The 21,518-nt window shown below is 46.0% G+C and overlaps 2 protein-coding genes across 2 annotated transcripts in view; both read right to left on the bottom strand.

Annotated features, from left to right (window-relative positions):
* The window catches only part of LOC119161148 (piwi-like protein 1), a 292,627-nt gene that overhangs the window by 44,917 nt on the left and 226,192 nt on the right, over positions 1 to 21,518 (bottom strand). The window contains exons 15-16 of the mRNA XM_037413500.2: positions 3,316 to 3,528; positions 372 to 758 (exon numbers count right to left, since the gene is read on the bottom strand). Of these exons, the coding sequence (XP_037269397.1) occupies positions 372 to 758; positions 3,316 to 3,528 (600 nt within the window). The remainder of the gene's footprint in view (positions 1 to 371; positions 759 to 3,315; positions 3,529 to 21,518) is intronic.
* Positions 3,919 to 8,775, bottom strand: LOC142776342 (uncharacterized). The gene is made up of 2 exons (XM_075879847.1): positions 6,421 to 8,775; positions 3,919 to 6,347 (listed from the first exon to the last, which is right to left on the bottom strand). The coding sequence occupies exon 1, from the start codon at positions 8,753 to 8,755 to the stop codon at positions 7,817 to 7,819; it is 939 nt and encodes a 312-aa protein (XP_075735962.1). The 5' UTR covers positions 8,756 to 8,775; the 3' UTR covers positions 3,919 to 6,347; positions 6,421 to 7,816.

The following is a 21,518-nucleotide window of genomic DNA, read 5'->3' as shown; positions in this document are numbered from 1 at the left end:
CGATTACAAGCGAACTTAAACACTGCATTATTCGTTCGAATACTCGAAGCATTCGAATATTTGCACAAGCCTATCAAAAACATTATTGCTGCCATACTCGTTTTCAATGTTACATTCTGGATCGTCAAAACTACGATTTTGCTGATGGCTATTGGCTATCACGGCAAGTTAGAAAAAGAGTCCCATTGTATTTCTAGACTTCCAAACTCCATGTTTTTTTAAAGAATTAAGCTGTTATGAAATAAGCGAAGAGGTTTTAAAAGTACATTTCATAGGCCTAAATAGGTTCAATGTTTCCCTTTAGCATTCACTAAGTTGTTTCAACACGTACCCATGAGCACAACCCTCGAGAGGCAGTCTTCCTTACTCACCAGCTTTGTGAAGATTCGTGTGTTGATGCGCTTCTGGACAATCACTACAGCAATGGATGGATTGTAGCCTGGGCTCAAACAGGGAAAGGCGCTGATCACTTGCTCAATCTCGTACTCGTCGACATGCTTGAGCTGACCATCACCCACACCATCACGAAAGATGAAGATGCGATCTGGACGACAATGGTTCACCTCATAGTACTTCACCAGGGCCTCAAGGAGAGCCACCTTAAGGCAGTTGACAAGCTCTTTGCCTGGATCCTGGAAGGCACACTTGGAGAACCAGCGCGTCATGTTACGGTTCATGCTGGCTACTAAACCAAGCACAGACTGCCTGCCACGAGTGACGTCATGGTACACATCCACACCGACCACCATCACATTTTGCTGCAAAAAGAAAAGAATTCAGTTTAAAGGTGTTCTATGCCAAAAAGCCATTAGGCACAATGTCGTGGGGGGCCTTGACTTAATTTCGACTGTATAAGACCTTTGACCATACACCTAAATCTGAACTCTTTAGTGTTTTGTTACTTATCTTGGTCAAGATGTGGCCACTGCAACTAAGTCACTGCAGTGGCCACGGTGCACAAGTTTTAGCTTTACAGGCGCTACAAAAGTACGCAATACAGTGCAGTCTACATATAACAATGTCCAAATGCCATGGAAATCCCATCACCAATTTTTATTATACGCTGGCTGACAAAAAAACAAAGCAAGAGATGAAAACATTTATATTTGCATCCAAGTCAGGCAGTGCAACCAAGTAATACTTGTTTAAAAAGGCGTAGAAAATTCATAGTCTGTCAGCTTCAGTTGCTGCACAACTTCAGGCGCCTTCTTCATCTAAACCCGCTTTTTACAGCTTCCAAAAGCTCGTTGTGAAGACGGTTTCAGACTAGAGTCTCCAGGCATCTTGATCGCAGGCGCAAAGCATGCACAAGCACAAAAGCAGGCGCACGCAATTGAACAGAACAGCTAACGTGCAATAAAAAAAAATTTCCGCATTGGTCATGTCAGTCAATGGGAAATTTGGAGTGGCACTCTTGAAATGCGCGCTGGCCATGTCAGCCACTGAGAAACTCAATAAGACGCACTCGAAATGGGCGCCGAGTGAGAGCCAATCAACAACTCGGGAACGACCTTCAGAAAACTCGCGATGGCAGCTATTCTGCTTTTAAAACGCCATTTTGAGATGGCGCAAATTACACACAAAAGAAAGGTTCAAATCTAGTTCAAGATGGTGGCGCTCGGCCCGCTGCAACACTCATGATGCGCGCACACTAACTTTGAACAAATTTTGTTCTTATTGGGGCGTTCTACTGCTGCTGGGGTGATTTGAAGGCCAATTTAATTGCATTTCCCAACTGAATTTAGATAGCAATTTGAGAGGAGGTGCTCAGAGGTACAAACGCCTTGAAAATAGGTTTTGTGAAAAATTCATTTTTTTTTTTTTGGCCATTTTTCAAACGTTCCAAGACCTGCACCCCCCCCCCCCTTAAACAGTTATGCCTTCCCATCTGCACAAATAAAGAATTTAATACAAGCCAATGAACAGAGATGGCTGCAAAAGCCTGCTAGAAACACTTCATCATCAGTCTAAACTTTGCTGCTATGCAGAGACCACATAGCATCCCTGCACCTATTGCCGGCATTCGCTCATTAATTAAAACTTGTGCTGCCACTTTGTTAACTTATAGTGATTGAAGTCTTTCATAACAGTGCTGTCAAATATGCTCAGCATGTATCAGCAGAAGTGGCTTGTCATAATCACCACACGGCCCCATCTACCCCTGCGCACGTGCCTTCAAAGCTAAGTCGTTTTATGCTATGATCACATCTGCCATGGTCTTGTCCACAGAGTTTGCGGAAAGCAGTGCTGCTTTGACTGGTCAAGCGTTGGACGCACACACACTTTCGCAGTACTGTCAGTAACGTTGTCGCCATACATGATCGTGTCAAGAACGACCGTGGTTTCGTCCACAGCGGTTGTGGTAACAACTACACACAATGTAGAAGACAGCGTGTGCGCTGGTCGCCCGCTTACTTCTGAAGCTTTAAGCATGCTACTCTCGATCAGCCATCGTTTGACGGTTTTGGTACTAAAATTCATATCACACGTCGCGATTAGGAAAAGTGTTCGGAACATTCGAATTTCGGCCAAATGGACACAGTGGAATTTGGCTGGGAAATTTCATGAATTCATATCTGCCGTGGTTTTCCATCACTGAGACTACTGTACGTTTAGATGAACGCCTCCTAAATTCGTTTAAAATAAAATGCGGTGGGTTCGCCAAAAGCCGGGAGCGGACTCACCTGCATTTTTGTCAATGCGGCCAGATCACGCACAGAAATTTCTATTTCCGGGAGATTTTCATGACAACCGTAAAAACGAAAGAAATGGTCACAAACTGGGTATGCATTGGTAACACTTTTAGTGATGTCTAACAACACAAGATTCTCAAAATCATCACCCACTCAACACTTCTGAATTATTTTTCTGCACTAATTATACACTCAAGCCTAGCAGGTCGCAGGATCGAATCCCGGCTGCAACAGCTGCGTTTTCAATGGAGGCGAAAATGCTGTAGGCCCATATGCTCAGATCTAGATGCACGTTACAGAACCCCAGGCGGTCCTAATTTCTGGAGCCCTCCACTACAGCGTGTCTCATAATCACATGGCGGTTTCGGGACGTTAAACCCCACATATCTATCTATCTATACATTCAAGCCTCACTATAACAAAGTCACAACTGCCACGAAATTACTTCGTTATATTTGTTATAAGCTTATTTGTACCACTGCATCTATGAGAGAGCTATTTTTTATTTACTTTGTTATAACCAATAGTTTGTTATCTGCAGGTTCGTCATATTGTAGTTTGAGTGCAGATTGTCAGCTGCAGCATATCATGCAAGTACTGAAGTATGCATGCATATGCCCACCAAAGGAATGTTCACTGCCCACAGCTCTCCACCAAGCTTGCAGTTGATCTGCAGGGCAATTTTCTGTGTGACAGCGCGCAGCTTTTGCTGCTGTCCAATGGTGTTGGAAATGATAACCTGTGATGGCACAGGCATGTCCACACAGCACAGCCGTTTCACTGCACTGTAGCGGTCGTCTCGGGACGTGGGAAAGATGATCACAATGACCTGCACCTGCACCAATGAAACAAGAGCTCGTGTAAAAAGATATGAGAGAACAACAAAGGATACCTTTATCACAGCAAGTCTATCAGAGTATTATGTTAAATTTAAAGCAGTAAATCAACATCACAGAGAAGCTACCAGGTACATGTTTCTGAACCAAGATACAGCCAGACCTCATTCAACATTTTGCTGTCACTGACATGCTGGTATCTTCTCGCGCACCCATCATATGACAAGCTGACATCAAATAAACCAGACACACAATCGCCACTTACTTGCATATAGGCCGTAGAGGCACTAGACTTATTTATAAAATATGTATACTCAAGCAGGGGCGTAGCCAAAAGGTGGCACACCGTACCCGGGCACTCCCCCCTTCTCCCCCCCCCCCACGTAAATGTTTTTTTTTGCCATCGTATAGAGTAAAAAATGACCATTTCAAAGGGTTGCTCTCCCCCCTCCAAAAAAAATTTCTGGCCACGCGTCTGTACTCAAATGACAAATACAACAGCGCCGTGGCAGAGCAAGAGCTCGAGAAAGGCTTTGCGTTCGCCCAAAATGCCAAGAACTCCTAACAAAAAAAATTTCTGGCAACGCGTCTGTACTCAAGTGACAAAGACAACAGCACCGTAGCAGAGCAAGAGCTCGAAAAATGCTTTGCGTTTGCCCAAAATGCCAAGAACTCCTACCAATTTTTTTTTTTATGGAGTGCTCAAAACTACCTACTGCGTTTCATCACTAGCCCTGTGATCATGAATGCTAACTATGGCGTTGTGAAGGCACACGCTCGGCCAGCGCACACTTAGTTCAAGCATAGCTACACTCTGCCGCAACCGCTGCGGACACAAATGTGGTCATGACAATGCAACCATGCACAACACTGAAAGTATCCACACATTCAGTATCCACAACACTGAAAGTATCCAATGTGCATCCACTCAAACCAATGTGCTTGCCGCAATGCTGCGGACAAAACCGCATCGATCCGATCAGATAGCCACGACGCAGTTCTGAAGGCAAGCGTACGAGGAGTGTGCACAGATTGAAAATGAAACTACCTTTTTGCAGCAACGGCAGTGCAGGAAGTCGCAGTCGCTATCGTTGCATTAATCGACAGCGAACACACTTTAAGGTAGGCAGCTAGCTCAGCCAAAGATTACAGACCATAAAGCCATATAACAGCATGAAGCAGTACGGCTTTCTTGTCATTCGCTTATGGCTATGGTAGTGCAAAGCTTTGACACTTCCGTTTTCAGTTGACCTCAAGAGAAGCTTATGCACATGATTGTGACAGTCCAAGAGTCTTCTGAATATCTTATTTTCTCTGCATCCGGCCTGTTCGACAGCAAACAGCGGAAGAGAGAAAAAATGTAGCTGCGTATTATTGCTAGGCGGCCTTCCTTGCATCACTGTTAAGGCGTGCCATGAAGCCAACTTGCACAACAAAATTTTTTATAACCAGTGGGTCTACCAATTTGCTTTTTCGAAACTCCCCGACTTTTCCCGGTTTTCCCTGATGATTTAAAGCAAATTTCAAGACCATCACATCTGCTTGGAAAACTCTGTGCACAGGAAAGAGACCTTCGAGTGGGAAAAAAAAATTAGACACTCCAATAAAATATGCAAATAAATGTACTACAAGTGCTCAGAATGCTCCGAGCACATGTGGTAAGCATGAAAAATTATGTATATCTGGCCAAAATGAAAACTCTAAGTCAGAGAGTAAGCAACTTGGCAGTTTATTGTTTGGAAGAACCAAACAGCAAACACACAAGTTAAAATTAACCACAGCTAAAAGTTTGAAGGAGTCCACGACAGTTCTACAATGCAGCCAAAGCTGCTAGAAAATGTAGAAGTGGCATCATCTCATGGCATCTGTGTAAAAGAAGGACGCCAGAGCCTGGCCTGTTCCACCATTGGAATATATTCTAGTTGACTATAATGGTTATAGCCAAGGCCGCTTATGATGTAGATTGAATTAGATTGACAAGTATTTAGTCACTTTACTATTCAAGGCTGTGCATTGGATCTAATGCAACCTGGAATCATACTTTTGGTTGATTCAAACAAAATTAAATTTTACCGTTGGCCCTCTATTCATTAAATGTATTTAAAAGCCTCTTAATTCAAACCCCATCATTCGATTAATTCATACATTTTGTTGGTCCACACTAAAAAATATTTGCTGCTTTCCCACTACTATTTAAAACTTTGTGTGCTTATTTAATCCTAACAGTCTAAAAATGAAAAATAAGCACATGAGGCCTTCGAGCAAAAAAGGCTTTGCAAGTAAACAAATGTTTGAAACGAAGCACACGCATAGTAAACCGTGATGTTCCTCAACTGGGAAAGAGAGCTTTGTGCTGAAGGCACATGCAATGAAGCAGTTGGCAATTCAAGATTTCTTTAAAAGGTCTAATCAGCAGTAAATGGCCAATAAGCTTGTCGACTTTACACCTTTGCTTTCCGTTTCCTGCGTGCAGTTAGGAATTAAAACAGCTAAAAAACACCTTGAGCTACTATCCCTCGGCCGTGGTGACGTGTATAGCGTAGTTTTGCAGTTCTTGTGCATCTGATGGCACCAGCAGGGTGCATAGCGACCACGAAGAAAAAAATTCGAGGGTTCTTAAGGACTTTCAAGGACCCAACTAAGGATTTTCAAGGACTTGAGAAATAACATTTTTCTAAGACCGTGAAAAAACAACACTTTTTTACAGCATGGAAGCACATATTTTACTGTAAGGAAGAAAATGCAAGCACAATTTTCATATATGCTGGTTTCATTGCACTGTTTTCTGCTGATTTCAACATCCATTTTGCTGATTCACCTCACAATCGTACTGCACACACATACACACAAAAGGGGACTGGGTTTCATTGTACTGTTTTCGGCTGATTCACCTCACAATTTAGACGCATTGCACACACGCACAAAAGGGGACTAGGTTTCATACCACTGTTTCCTGCTGATGTCAACATCCCTTTTGCTGATTCGCCTCAGTATCTAGGACGTAATGCACACATACACACAAAAGGGGCCTATTTTCAAACAGTGGACTCGAGATATTAAGCACCCGAAGCTTCCCTTCAGGTTTTAAGTTCCAGAAGCTTCCCCTTCAGGCTCTCATCCATGTCTGCAAGTTCCAGGGACTTCTCGTTTGCAGTTTTTCTTAAACTGTTGGACTTCACAATCAAAGTGATGTCGCTTGTGGCTTCCGCCCGCAGAGCGTACTTCTCGGCACAGGCTGTTAAGTCAGCGATTGTTGCTTCCAGCCTCCTCTTCTTTTGTCTTGATGCTCTCTATCTCTTCTTCAATGTGGCTTCTCTTTGATGCCTTTGTCTGCTCCATCACTTGTTTTTTCGTATCCTCCAAGTAGGCCCGATAACGGTTGTGTGGGGCTGCGACATACTTTCGCAACTCCTTCGTTATGGCAACGTTCAGTATGCCACCAGCCTGGCTTACAGCATCACAAACGATTCGCTGTGACACATACAAGATGTCCTTAAGGTTTTCGACAGAGACCTGGCGGTTGACGCTGAAGCCTCTTTCAACAGTTGCCTGCCCGTGGCTCAAGATGAGAAGCCGGATAACCTTCCACAAGTGCATGTAGGATGAGTCACCCTTTAACAACTCAAGGTAGAACTCGTCCAGGCCAAGAGTGTGTTTGTCAAACTGCCGCAGGTTGTGTTTCTTTTCTTGCAGAAGTTCTGTGTATTCCCCAAGGACAAAATCGCGCTCATGCTCACCCAATCCACCAACTGCATAAGTGCATCTAGGACCTTTCTGAAGCCTGCAAGGCAGTCATCTGGCTTTGAGGCCATATGACGGGGATCAAGAGATGACAGGTTCCTAACCAGATGGTATGTCAGTGGGCTTTTCTCCAGAATCTTCTTGGTTGTGCTTACAAGGAACTGTTTGCATTCCATCCTAAAGGCAAATACATCTTTAGAGCTCACCTTCGCGGCTTTGAGTACTTGTTCAGCAGCGTGCCCAATATCAACTTTCTCTGATGATACATGGTTATTTGGGTCTGCGACGTCCATCTTCAGCATGCCGACAACTCCTGTGGAAACGGACAGCACCGAGCACTTCACGAATCTCGCAAGAAGCTTCCTCACGAGGCACTCGAGATCTCTTTTCAAAAAGAACACCAGTGGTTTGTCCAGCTGATATTCAGTGAGGAATGGTTTTAGAATCATCGCGATGCCCAGAGCAAGGTTTGGCCAACAGCAGTGGGTCCTGGCAAAAGTCGCTGAGCTGGATGAACGATGCACACTTTGGCAAGTTCACCTCTTTCTATTTTGCACATGCGACGTACTTTTGCACGTCACCCCAGAGGGTTATGGCACGTTCAATGACGGGAACATTTTCTACCCAGCGATGAGAAGCGAAGTTGAGAGGAAATGTTACTTGGCCTGTCACAGTAGAGAAGTCTTCCCGTCGCGCTGGCGCATCATGAAAAATGGCACTGAGGCTTGAAAGGAGATTCTCTAGGCCCCACTTGCTGGCAACAATGCCCGTCCTGTACGCGTTATGTATGGTATGAAGTCCGCAAATGCTCAGATCCAAACACTGAACTTGATGGTTCTGCTGCAGGTATTCCTGCATTCCTCTAAAACACTTCAGGTTTACATTGGAGCCATCCATTGACAGCTGAACAGCTCTCGCCAGCGGCAAATCTTCCAGGGCACCCAGAAGCTTCTCTTGAAGGTCTTCGGCAGTTGAATGTCCCATGAACACCGACGTATAAAACCTCGTGGTCACCCACTCGGGCATTATGCTCCAGTAGCGCACATGAATGTCCATTTGTTTCCTCTGCAGGTAGTCGTTCAAAGACTCGTCAAACAGAACGGTGTAACCGCCCCACTGCTCCAATTCGCGTTGCAGGCACGAGAGAAAAAACGGTCTCAGACCATGGCACACCACGTATGCAGATTTCCTCTCACTGCAGGAAAATGCCTTAGCGATTTTACTGTCTGGGAACATTTTCTTGAAAAGGTCCCCCGTATGTGCGGACGATTTGTAGGAGTAGTGCGCCGTGACCATTTTCAGGGTCCACAGTATCTCCGCGTCGACCACACTCTCATGAGCTTTGCACAGGCTGCTCACATCCGATGACGTTGAACTTGAAGGAGTTGGCTCGACGTGTTGCTTCTCAACAGCTGTGAAGTGGCTCCGCACAGTACTATGAGCTGTGGTTGCTGTCATGTTCTCCACATGCTTTGCGCTTTTCATGTGAAACACGTCGAATGTTTTTTCACATACCTTGAACTTAGCTCGATGCGAGTTCGATGTGTCCAGAGAAATCCACTCTTTATAAGCAGCACCGGTTAACCACGCGTGCTGGAAGTTGCATTTTCCCGGCATACTGCAGCTGCAGAAGACGACTTAGACTATCCACAGACCATGTTTCCCACTACACCGGTAGGGTAGGCTTAGCTTTGGTCGTCGCTACCGCTGCAACCACGCCAGACTGTCGTACTGCGCAGTAGCTACAGGAGTGGATTGGATTGCATGCCTTGCTGGCTCCAGTACATAGTTGCCAGGCGTTCAAGCGGAATCCGCTAAAACTGGCTAACCGAAGCCTATTAACGAGATTCAAGGAAATTTAAGGACCTGAAAAAATTCAAGAGTTTTCAAGGCCTTGAAAATGCTATTATCATATTCAAGGGTTTTCAAGGGTTTCAAGGACCGCTACGAACCCTGACCAGATAAAATAATTCTTAGCTCGATGAAGCTATCAAGATATGACTTTCCTACGTTGAGGAATTGTGGGATGGAATTGACCTGCCTGGCCATTTCCAGAGTGGGAATGGGCTAACTTTTTTCATTCCGTTGAATTGAAATGAATGGAATCACGGCAAGTTGCAATTCCCCAGAATGAAATTGGAATGAAATGAATGTGCCCATTCCGCAACACTGGTGTTTATTATTAATTTGCATCCTCAGCGACATTGATCACCTCCAGTTATACTTTTGAGAAAAAAAAAAAGAAAAAACACTACTACTTGCATATTCTGTACACCTTGCATTGAACATTGACTAATCACATTGTCGCAAGAACAGAGCCATACTCCATAATTTTCTTTTTTTCTTTCATTCTTTTTTTTTGCCAGGACGGGCACGTGCCCGTCCAGACAAAAAATGTTGATGTTTTATTTCCAGGGCGTCTACCAATTTAATTTTGCCAAATACTCTGACTTTTCCAGGTTCTCTCTCATGATTAAACGCAAATTCCATGACCGTCACGCCTACTTGGAAAACTGCGCACTGGAAACAAACCCTCAAGTGGCACATATATATATATATATATATATATTGTAATGATGAATGTAGTGGATCATGCATAGCTCGGAAAAATCATCGTCAGTGCTGAGCACGAGACTCTCGCGCCAAACGTTATCACTGCTTTCGCTGGCTAGGCCTACGCTCCTACCTAGTTTCAAATACCAGTTTTGACTGTCCCAGTTCTTTATTATATTTGGTGGAGTTTGCTTGGTCTCCTCCCAATCCTGAAGTTGCGAAGCCGGACTCGACCGGCCGCTATGACCACTGCATCTGCCACAAGCTCTCCGCCTATGGCTCCCCAGGCCATCGTGTGTTCCGGTGTGGTCCCTCAGTGGGACCCTCCCATATTAAGTGGCACTGACGATCACGACGTCAATGACTGGCTCGCTACCTACGAACTCGTGAGTGTCCTGAACAAATGAGACGAAGCCACAAGACTGGCCACCGTCGGCATTTACCTCAGTGGCATTGCCAACTTGCGGCTTCGAAACCATGAAACCGACGTTCCAACCTGGACAGCCTTCAAGACAAAGTTCAACGAAGTCTTCGGTCGTCCTGCTGTTCGCAAACTTCGTGCGGAGCAGCGCCTTCAGTCAAGATCTCAACTGCCTGGTGAGAATTTCACCAGTTACATAGAAGACGTCATTGACTTGTGCAAACGCGTCAATGCGAACATGACAGAGGTGGACCACATCAAGCATATTTTCAAGGGTATCGACGAGGACGCATTCCAGATGCTCATTTCAAAAAGCCCGGCTACTGTCCCTCAAGTTACCAAGCTCTGCCAAAACTATGATGAGCTCCGCCGGCAATGTCTCGTCACCCGCCGTGCTGTCCCACATCAGGAATCGATGTCCGGCTTGACTCTCTCGCAAGATCCCATCCTCCTCTCGCAGATAAAAGATTTTGTACGCGAAGAAGTTGCCCGCCAACTGTCGCTCATCTCCGGCCTAGCGGAGCGCAGTGCACCGCTTAGCCCTACACTGCGGACTATTATACAAGACCAAGTGTCTGAGGCCCTTCCTCCACAGCTGGTGCCACCAGTGAATGCGCCATTGACGTATGCCGAAGCAGCAGCACGACCACGACCACACACGTTTCGAGCGCCACCTTCATTGCCCGCTCCTGTTTATACCACCCAGCCGCCATGACCTCCAGTCCACCGAGTTCCTAATCCATGGCGCACTGCCGACAACCGACGGATCTGCTTTTCGTATGCTCTACTTGGACACGTCGCACATTCCGTGCCGCCGCCGCCCACTACACCCACGTGAAAACCCACGTCCATATGAGTACGATCACACGTACACTCCCTACACTCCAGACCCCGAATTGTACGCTCCTCGACAAACCCATCGACCACCTTCTGATCGCCGATCTCCTTCTCCACGTCGTCGCTCGCCCTCCCCGATGCGCCGACGCCCCCCGACAATCGAAGCGGAAAACTAAATGGCGCGGTTCCTGAGGCAAGAACTGCGTCCTCGTCGCAAAGCACAAGCCCTCTTCGTTCGCCGCCGAATGTGATTAATGCTGTTCTTGAAGGTGTACCTGTACTTGCCCTAGTTGATACTGGTGCCACCATTTCTGTCATTTCCGAAAAAGTTTGCCAAGGCAGTTCGAAAAGTGACAACGCCTTACTCGGGTTCGTTTCTTCATACTGCCACTGCACAGCCTGTGCAGCCTGTGGCGGAGTGTACCGCCAGACTTGTAATTCAAGGAGTGCCTTACAAAGTGCAGTTCGTAGTACTCCCGCACTGTTCTCACGAAATCATTTTAGGCTGCGATTTTCTCTCCCATCACCAAGCCGTCATTGATTGTGCTCGTGCCGAAGTTGTCTTTTGTTCTCTCGGTGACGCTCTACCTGGGGATGATCGCCCTTCCTACGCGAAGTTGGTCATTAGTGGCGATACTCGGATCCCTCCACACGCTACTGTAGTCGCACCTGTGTCGTGTTCCACCGTCGTCGACGCTACTACATTCTTCACGCCTTCCGCTGCTTTTGTTCATCGCCACCTATCACCGCTCCCAACCGCTCTCGTTACTCTTCAAGGTGGTGCGACCTACGTGCCTGTGGGGAATCCTTTCCCATTCACGATTACGCTGCTTCGGGGCGAATGTATCAGCTCAATCAAATCATTCGAAACCATTGCTACACTTGACGTTTCTGATGGATCATCGGAGGTCAGCGCCCTCTCCTGCAGTTCCGGGAATGGCCCTTTCACTGCCGACATTCTCAACCGTGTAATCGACGAAGACCTAAACCCACCACAGAGGTGTGAGCTTTTGATCCTCCTTGACCAATTTCGGCCATCTTTTGACAGTCACAGCGTTACCTTAGGTCGAACATCTACTGTATGCCACCAGATCGACACAGGTAATCATCCACCACTACGGCAGCGACCGTACCGTGTTTCACCGACTGAATGCCATGTCATCGATGAACAAGTAGATGACATGCTAAAGTGCGGCGTCGTTCAACTATCAAACAGTCCTTGGGCGTCGCCGGTTGTTTTAGTTAAAAAGAAGGATGGCACAATACGCTTTTGCATAGATTATCGACGCCTAAACAAAATAACACGAAAGGATGTGTATCCTTTGCCTTGGATCGATGACGCCCTCAACTCTTTACAAGGCGCAGAGTTCTATTCCTCCCTTGATCTACGCTCTGGGTATTGGCAAGTGCCCATGAATCTGGATGATAGACCAAAAACTGCCTTTGTTACACCAGACGGCTTATACGAATTTAACGTCATGCCATTCGGCCTATGCAATGCGCCGGCAAGATTTGAGCGCATGATGGACACTATCTTACGAGGCCTCAAATGGAACACGTGTTTGTGCTACTTAGATGATGTGGTGGTATTCTTGCCCGATTTTCCCACGCACCTTCGTCGCTTGGAACAGGTTCTACGCTGCCTTTCTGCAACTGGCCTCCAACTAAACTTGAAAAAGTGTCACTTTGGAGCACGCAAGCTGACCACTTTGGGACACGTCGTGTCAAAGGATGGTGTTCTCCCTGACCCCGCTAAGCTACGTGCTGTTAGCGAGTTCCTGAAGTTCGCGTCTCTCAAGGAGCTGCGTAGTTTCATTGGGCTTTGCTCATGCTTCCGCCGCTTCGTCCAGGATTTCGCCTCGATCGTAGCACCTCTGAGTGACCTACTTAAGGGAGACCGTAATCTATCTGCGTGGCCTCCAGCCTGCGACAGTGCTTTTGCGAAGCTCCGTGAATTGCTAACAACACCTCCCATACTGCGACATTTCGATTCAAGTGCTCCCACAGAAATCCACACGGATGCTAGCGGTGTCGGTCTTGGCGCTGTACTCGCCCAACGAAAGCCTCGTTACCAAGAATATGTTGTTGCGTACGCGAGCCGCACTCTTGCAAAAACAGAAGCAAATTATTGGGTAACTGAGAAAGAATGCCTAGCGATTATCTGGGCCATTACCGAATTTCGGCTTTATCTGTACGGCCGCCCTTTCGATGTTACTGACCACCACGCGCTCTCCTGGTTATCCTTTCTGAAAGATCCTATGAACGCTTGGCACGATGAGCTTTACGGCTCGAAGAGTACGACATCCGGGTCATTTATCGCTCAGGCCAAAAGCATGCCGATGCCGATGCTCTTTCGTGTTCGCCTGTTTTTGCTGATATTGCGAGTTACTTACTTCCACTATCAGGACCCATCGACATGGCTGCGGAGCAGCGCAAAGATTCGTGGATTGTGTCTCTGATGGATTACCTATCTGAAACACTCGTCCACCCGCCATCTCGAGCACTACACCGACAAGCCTCTCACTTCGCCATCCGTGATGGAATACTTTATCGCCGCAACTACCACCCTGACGGCCGCAAATGGCTACTCGTCATACCCAGACATCTCCGTGCCAGCATATGTGCTGCTTTCCATGCTGATCCGCAGTGTGCACATGCCGGTTTGTTTAAAACCTACGCCAGGCTACGTTTTCGGTTTTATTGGCGGGGCATGTACACATTCCTTCAAAAGTACATTCGATCTTGTACAGAGTGCCAACGCCGCAAGCACGATCCTAGCCGTCCTACCGCACCAATTCAGCCGTTACCCGTGCCCAGTGCGACCATTCGACCGGGTTGGGATAGACCTTTATGGTCCTCTACCATACATATCAGGTGGGACATCAGGTGGGAATCGCTGGATAATTGTAGCGATCGACCATCTCACGAGATATGCAGAAACGGCCGCTCTACCAGCCGCGACGGCACGTGACGTCGCGTCTTTCCTCCTGCAAAGTTTTGTTCTGCGTCACGGTGCTCCACGTGAACTTTTCAGCGACCGAGGCCGCGTCTTTCTCGCGGATGTTATTCAAGAACTTCTTGCTGAATGCCACGTAATTCAACGCTGTACTACCGCATAGCAACCACAAACAAACGGCTTGACCGAACGTTTCAACCGCACTCTTGGCGACATGCTTTCTATGTATGTCGCCTCCGACTACACCAACTGGGATCTTATCTTTTCCTACGTAACGTACGCTTACAACACGGCACCTCAAGCGACGACAGGCTTTTCTCCCTTCTTTTCACTCTATGGTTGAGAGCCATCATCTCCAATTGACACCATTCTCCCTTACCGGCCCGACTCATACGAAGGAACACCAGTTTTCGAAGCCGCTCGGTATGCGGAAGAATGACGATAGTTAGCTTGTGCCCTCACAACCCACGAACAAGGGCTACAAAAATTTTGTCACGACGATGGACGGTCCCACAGTTTTCGCCCAACTCTCTTGTTTGGCTGTGGGTGCCTCCCACTGCTGCTCCTGGTACATCTACAAAGTTCGTCAGCAGGTACCATGGGCCTTATCGCATCATAGAGAAAACTTCCGCTGTCAACTACCTCATCGAACCCCTCACGCCTACTTTGGACCTGCGTCGCCGAGGCCGCAAAATCGTACACGTGGATCGTCTCAAACCGTATCACGAACCACTTGTCCTCACGACACCTTAGAACACCTACTTGGCTCCGTCTTCAGCGAGGGGGAAATATGTAATGATGAATGTAGTGGGTCATGCATAGCTCGGAAAAATCGTCGTCAGTTCTAAGCACGAGACTCTCGCGCTGGACGTTATCGCTGCTTTCGCTGGCTAGGCCTGCGCTCCTACCTAGTTTCAAATACCAGTTTTGACTGTCCCAGTTCTTTATTATAATATATATATATATATATATATATATATATATATATATATATATATATATATATATATATATATATATATCAGGAGCTTGTATAAAAATTATGGACCATCTCTCCGAAGGGAACCCTGATGGAATGCAAAGCAGCAGCGGTGCGCATAACGTTGACCCGGTTGAAACGGGTGTCGACGCGGATTCTAGAAGAACGCTTGGGAGCGAAACTCTGAGTAGCGTTTACTCGAGTGAACATTTATTTATAACGCAAAGGCGCGGAAGGCGGGTTGGGTTTCCTGTAAGTTTCATCGCAGAAAGACTGTTTGCTCGATGTGCCCTCCAACGTTGCGAGTGGTGGAGAAGGTGAAACGAGAGAGATGACATGCGGCAAGCGGCGACAGGATAGAGAGAGAGAGAGTGGCGTGAACGTGCGAGCACACTGCGAAGGAAGGTGTGACCAACTTGGCACCACCCTAACACCTGCAGCCAGGAGAGCGTGGTGCGGACGGAGGGACAGCGTTATACGGGCTAGTCGAAGAGCTGCTTAGCATCTAATAAAAAAACATATTTATGCACGTGCTCAAAAAATAATAAAAATATGTACATCTGGCCAAAAATAAAACTTCCGAGCCAGGCAGTGAGCTAGTTGGCTGTTTGATCTCTGAAAAAACCAGTAGGGAAACAGAGAAGTAAATAAAAATTAATCGCAGATGAATATTTGACGGAACCTGCTATAGTCCACTAACACAGTCAAAGCTGCTAGGAAACGCGGTAGTGGTGCCATCTTGCGGCATCCGTGTAAGGGAGGACACAAAAGCCTTGCCGGTTCTGCCATTGAAGTATATTCCAGTTCACTATAATGGCTTGTAGTCCACTTCGCTCAAGATGTGGATTAGACGACCTGAAGTGCTTTATTTACTGACTTGGCTATTTAGCATGTGGATTGGTTTGGGTACGATTTGAGCTAGATTGCTGCATTTACTATTGATTTGCATCCCCGCCTAATAAAATATATTCTCAGCTAAAGATAATAACTACTACATACATTTTGTGCCCCTTCCCTTAACAACCTGCTGGCTCGCAGGTCTGGGATCGAATCCCGGCTACGGCGGCTGCATTTTCGATAAGAGGCGAAAAGGCTGTGGGCCCGTGAGCTCAGAATAGGGTGCACACTAAAAAACCCCAGGTCAAAATTTCCGGAGCCCTCCACTACGGCATCTCATAATCATATGGTGGTTTAGAGACGTTAAACGACACATATCAATCAATCGATCATGACTTGTGGTACAGCAAATGGTAGGGCAGGAGGGACAACTATACCTGGCTGGTCATTACATGAATAACGTGACGATCCCGTCACGTGCATCGTAGAACCTTTTTTCCCCGCTCACGTGTCACATACCTAAATAACACGAAACGCAGTATATGGGTTTGCGCCACAGGTGGCTGATACTTGAAATCTAACCAGGAATAGTGAGAAAAGACATTGGTAATTAAAATGCAGGAGGGTCAAGAAAAGTTAGAGAGATCAGTAGCACTGACCCAACGAATACAATGAATGAGTAAACATCAGGGTCTCAGAAGGAATCAAAGCCCAGCATTCTGCGTGGTAATCAAGTATTCTACTACAAAGCCACGCTAGTTTTCAAAACTCTTTTGGAAAAACAACCTATGCAGGCGTAATGTTGGTCAATATTGATTGAAAATGTGGAAAGGTCAATAGTACTTGCAATGCTCGCCATCTCATTTTATAAACACTACGTCTATTCTCCTGTGATACAGCCATCATGTCAATTAATGTCAATTGAATTAAGGGGGAAATGCGAGTCGAAACACGCAAGCTTTTTCCAAATATTACACAGCCTTCAAGCCAAGTAGAAATCATTGCAAAACAAGCATGCACAAATTTACCAATGTGAGTAATGTTGCCATTTGAAAGTCAGCTAAGCCCCGTGATATACAGAAGTAACAGGCATCAAAATAGTGCTTCTAGCAAGATGGAAGCCAAGGAATGCTTTTTTAGTCAATGTGAAGGAGAAGTTGCCGAGCAGAGATTTTCCTAGTCTTGTTTATCATAGGCTACCATATATTGTGAAAAGCAATACATCGGCGGAACTGGTTATTTTAATCAAAGAGTTAGAAAACACGAGTATGACGTCACAAAACCATGTGTGGCCTCAAATGCCCTCCCCGAAGACTTGGAATCTACAGGGCTCTGAATTGACTGGTCAAGCCTGAATGTTGTGGACAAAAAAAGAAGCTTGCATCATGCCTACACCTGGAATCCAGATACAGATGACTTCACACACACAATGAGATACTTTCAACAATGTACTCTCGCTGCCTACGTCACCTACTTAGGCATATGCTGGGCTTTTTTTGTGACTTTTATTGTGAATAAGAAGCTGCCATATTGGGCGCCAAAACATCAGTAAACTTGTGTTCTATTGGTCAGTGTATCCTTTTGTGTTTACGCTAAGAAGCAACAGTTATGCACTGCCTTTTTTCTTTTTTTCGTGCCTTTTAGCAGTTCACTATATTGCAGCCGACTGAGTGACTTCTTGAGATTTTATCAACGGTAACACTTATTTTTTGTGATGGTCACACCAACTGCTGCCAGTTTCCATGACCTTGCAAGGTTTTTCGGAAATTCCCCAACTTTTCCCAAACCTTTCCAGAAGGGTCATTATTCCTTGACTTTTCCTGGTTTTCCAGGTTGGTAGACACCTTTTTTTTGTGCATCCTGTCAATTTCTATATAGCGGGATCTGGCTGTAGTACGAACTGAAGCTGTGCAAAGTGGTTTTTGTGCTTCATTACGAGGATGCAAAGTCTTCCAAATGTACATGCCAAGGCATTGTATATGGATAGAGCCTGTGGCTGATTCATGTCTTGCCTATATGTCCACCTTGCCACCGTGCAAAACGCTTACATCACGCACCTTTCCACAAAGTCGCAAAGCATGTAAACTCAGTTGTGGGAGAGTCCAGAAACACCAGCAAGTATACTTCTTTACTTTTGAAACCACCATACACCTTCCAACTGAACTCGGGGAAACGCACACCTCCCCAAAACCACGTAACAAAACATACATGTAGGGAAGCGGTGTAGGCCTAGCGTACACAGCAAGGCAGACGGATGCAAAAGTTGAGGTTGTCTAGTTTTGGTACAATCGTGACCGGGTCTCGCGGCCGCCAGCCTTTGGCCAGATGTGCAGTCTACTGCAGTGCCTAGAATATGCCGTATTTACTGACGTAATGAACGCACTCACAAAATAAACGCACCCTCAATTTCAGTTGAAGAATCTGGATTTTTTTTTTCTCTCGTGTAATAAACGCACCCCCTACGTTCGTCCGCTGCAGTCAAACTAAGTGACACCTGGCGCCTCCTTGCCCGTTGAATCTCTTAAGCGTTTTTTATCATTAGACCAATCCCCTTCGACCACCTCTGCTTGCTCCCTTTGCCCGCTGCTGCGCCCCGTATTGTTCTTCTTTCTATCTGCATGCGGCACATGCCCTCACTTTTATTATCCATGCACCACAGCAGCAAGGCCGCTCAATTTACCCCTTTCGTGCGGCCTGCCAAGTCATTTCCCGAACAAAAGAGCACGAGTGGAAGGGAAAGTTGACTGACTGATGTTATTTGCTTTTATTTTTTTTTTTGCACAAAAAAAAAGACCCATAGACAAACAAGCAGAAACATACCGCAAAAACAAGAGGGGGTGGGGTTCTCAATCAAGCATTGGCCAAACACACAAGGGTAGGGTTTCCCACTAAATTGCGAGTCTCAAAGGATCAACAGAGCTAGCCGAATCTAATTCCGTCAAAATAAGGCACGTATGTTTTCCTGGGACACGTGCGAACGGGCGGGACGGCGCATCTGGCTGCCGCAAAAGCGCGAGTCAGAACTTTGCTCACTACTAGATTCTTTTGACAGGAACACCACAACTCGTCTAGACCCTTTTCATTGCAATAGCAATTATATGGACAGTCAAGGCTGGTTTTTTCGCAATCGCTGCAGTCATTCACCGTATATGTATACATTTACGAACACTCAAGAAAGAAAAAAAGCTACACACGCTCGATGTCCAGTTCATTGCGATGCGCTGACCCACGCTTATCTCTGGCGGGGGTAGATGCTTGTGCACACGTGCTTATCCTTTCGTGGCGACAATTGCGTGCCTTCGGCTTTCACTGGAATGATTGCGCTAGTTGCCGGGCCCACAAAGGTCACTTCGGTCTCTGCACAGGCCCCGTTTGCGAAAAGAGCAAGTTTTTCATACACAGCGAGGGATAACAACTGGGACAATTGTTAGTTTACACTCACCAGTAATAGTGATAATGTGTCATGCATCGTTTTTGTTTAAACAGCGCGTTACAGGTCGAGCAGTAAACGTCGTTAGCTCGCTCTCATTCTGTGTGTATCGTTTTCGCGCGTCATTTCTGCGTGAACACAGCGATGCACGTTTCAATCTGCTTGCCATTCTCAGCGTGGCATTCCAAGTTGTTGCTTTTGCATTCATTGCTTCGCCCTTGCGCTAAAACTGAATTTTTTGTTTTACGTATTTACTGCCTTTATTCTACCGCTGTGTGCCCTCCGAGCTCGTAGTTCACTATCGCGTCGCCACGGCCGGGGTTTCATGCACTGTAAAAAAAACAGTGCATGCACCGGTCGCACACGTACTTCTGAAGCTTCAGGTACACAGCTCTCGGCCTACGTTTGACAGTTTCCATACTAAGGTTCGTATCACCCGCCAATATTGGGAAATGTGTTCGGAACATTTGAATTTTGGCTCAATGGACGTAGTGGGAATTCTGCTGGAGAATTACAAGAATTTGGTCCACCACAGCACCCTTGCCGTGAACAAAGTGGAATAAACGTTGTTTCATTCATTCATTCACAAATTCGTATCTGCTGCACTTTCCCACTACTAAAACACTGTGCGTTTAGATTAACACCTCTTAAACTCATTTTTAATAAAATGGGGCAGGTTCGAAACGACTGGACCGGATTGAGCTGCTTTTTTGTCAATACAGTCAGATCACGCACAGAAATTTCGATTCCCGGGAAATTTTCATGACAACTGTACAAACGGAAGAAACTGTCGAAATCTGGAAGTCTCTCGGCTAATCCGAGAGACTTGGCAGGTATGCAGAAGCCCACGCTGTGGGAATGTGTATTGTGGAAGGTGACATCTTGCAAAAATTACGATCATGCACGAAGGAGGAAGCTGCTGCAGCTGCCATGTCGAAGCACCCTACAAACATTTGTCGGATCTGCCAACGAAGACACTGGTGAGTAGAGGGACAAAGCTTGGAGTCACAAAAAGAGCCGCACTGCAGCCTTATCATTGACGAAACGTCAATACAGCAGAAAGTGATCTATGACCGTCAAGTTGATAGAATTTTTGGGCTCGTTGCTATCGACTGCGAACGTCAAGCTGGTGGTGCCACTGAAATAGCCAACAGGCTCCTCTCTACTTTGTTTTGCGTAGGCTTTCCGCTGCTTGCATAATTCCGGAATGGTATTTTTTTTTTTACCAGGAACTTTAAACATGACCTCCTGCGCAGCCTGATGTTTAATGTGCTGAGCGCTTTTGAGAAGCCGGATCATTGTTCGTATCATTACGAACAATGATCAGACAAAAAACGCGATGTTTCGAGGAATGTCTGATGACAACACCTTGCAGCATAAAGTCTAGTACGAAAAAATTACCCACTTTTCCTTTAATTTGACCATAACCACCCGATCAAAAACCTAAGAACGAATCTGTCATAAAGATGTCTGACGGAACTGAGAAAAATAGAGGAGGCTCTTTTCTAAAGGCTCTCCATCAGATTTAAGATTTAACAGAATTTGTTCGTCAAACGAGTGCGACTGTTAAACCGATCTCACATTGAGCCCAATAATCTAGAGAAAATGGAAGTGTCACGCGCTACCTTAGTACCGTATTTACTCGCGTAATGAACCCACCTTTTTTTTTTTTTTTTTCAGAAAAGTTGACGTCAGGGGCATGAAAATTTGTTCCATTTATGAGAAGTCACATTTAAGCAAAGCCCACAAAATGAATGAAATATGGCTTTATTTCAAAAGCACCAACTGTGGCTGACTGAACAAAAACATTTTGAAGTATACCATACCACTATAGTATTAAAAAAAAAGTTTCTAATATTGCTGACTAGGAAAAAAGGAGGTGATAACAATTTGCTTGACCTTGTTCAAGCTCTTTCTCACAGGGTAGGAGTACGTTGCTGCAAGGTTGGGCAGGAACTCTGTACCACCATCATGTTCAAAGTAGCGCTGCGACAAGATGACAGCATCTCTTACTGTACTGTCACCAACTAAAATGGGCTCTAGATCACACACCATCTCATTACCCCTTGAGCACGGGTTCTCATCTTGAACTTCAGCTATAGGTTCCCCAAGGCTCTCCTCAAGTTCACGACAAGACGTCGATTGCTGCTCGGCGTACGCGAACATGTGCAATCACTGGATTGGCTTGGCTAGGCTAGCTTTAGCATTTGTTTCGTGGTTGTAGACTGCCGTGGC

The sequence above is a fragment of the Rhipicephalus microplus genome, chromosome X, assembly GCF_043290135.1.
Source record: "Rhipicephalus microplus isolate Deutch F79 chromosome X, USDA_Rmic, whole genome shotgun sequence".
NCBI classification, from domain to species: Eukaryota; Metazoa; Arthropoda; class Arachnida; order Ixodida; family Ixodidae; genus Rhipicephalus; species Rhipicephalus microplus.
Note: the sequence above shows the minus strand (reverse complement) of the source record. Positions and strands in the feature narration are given on the sequence as shown.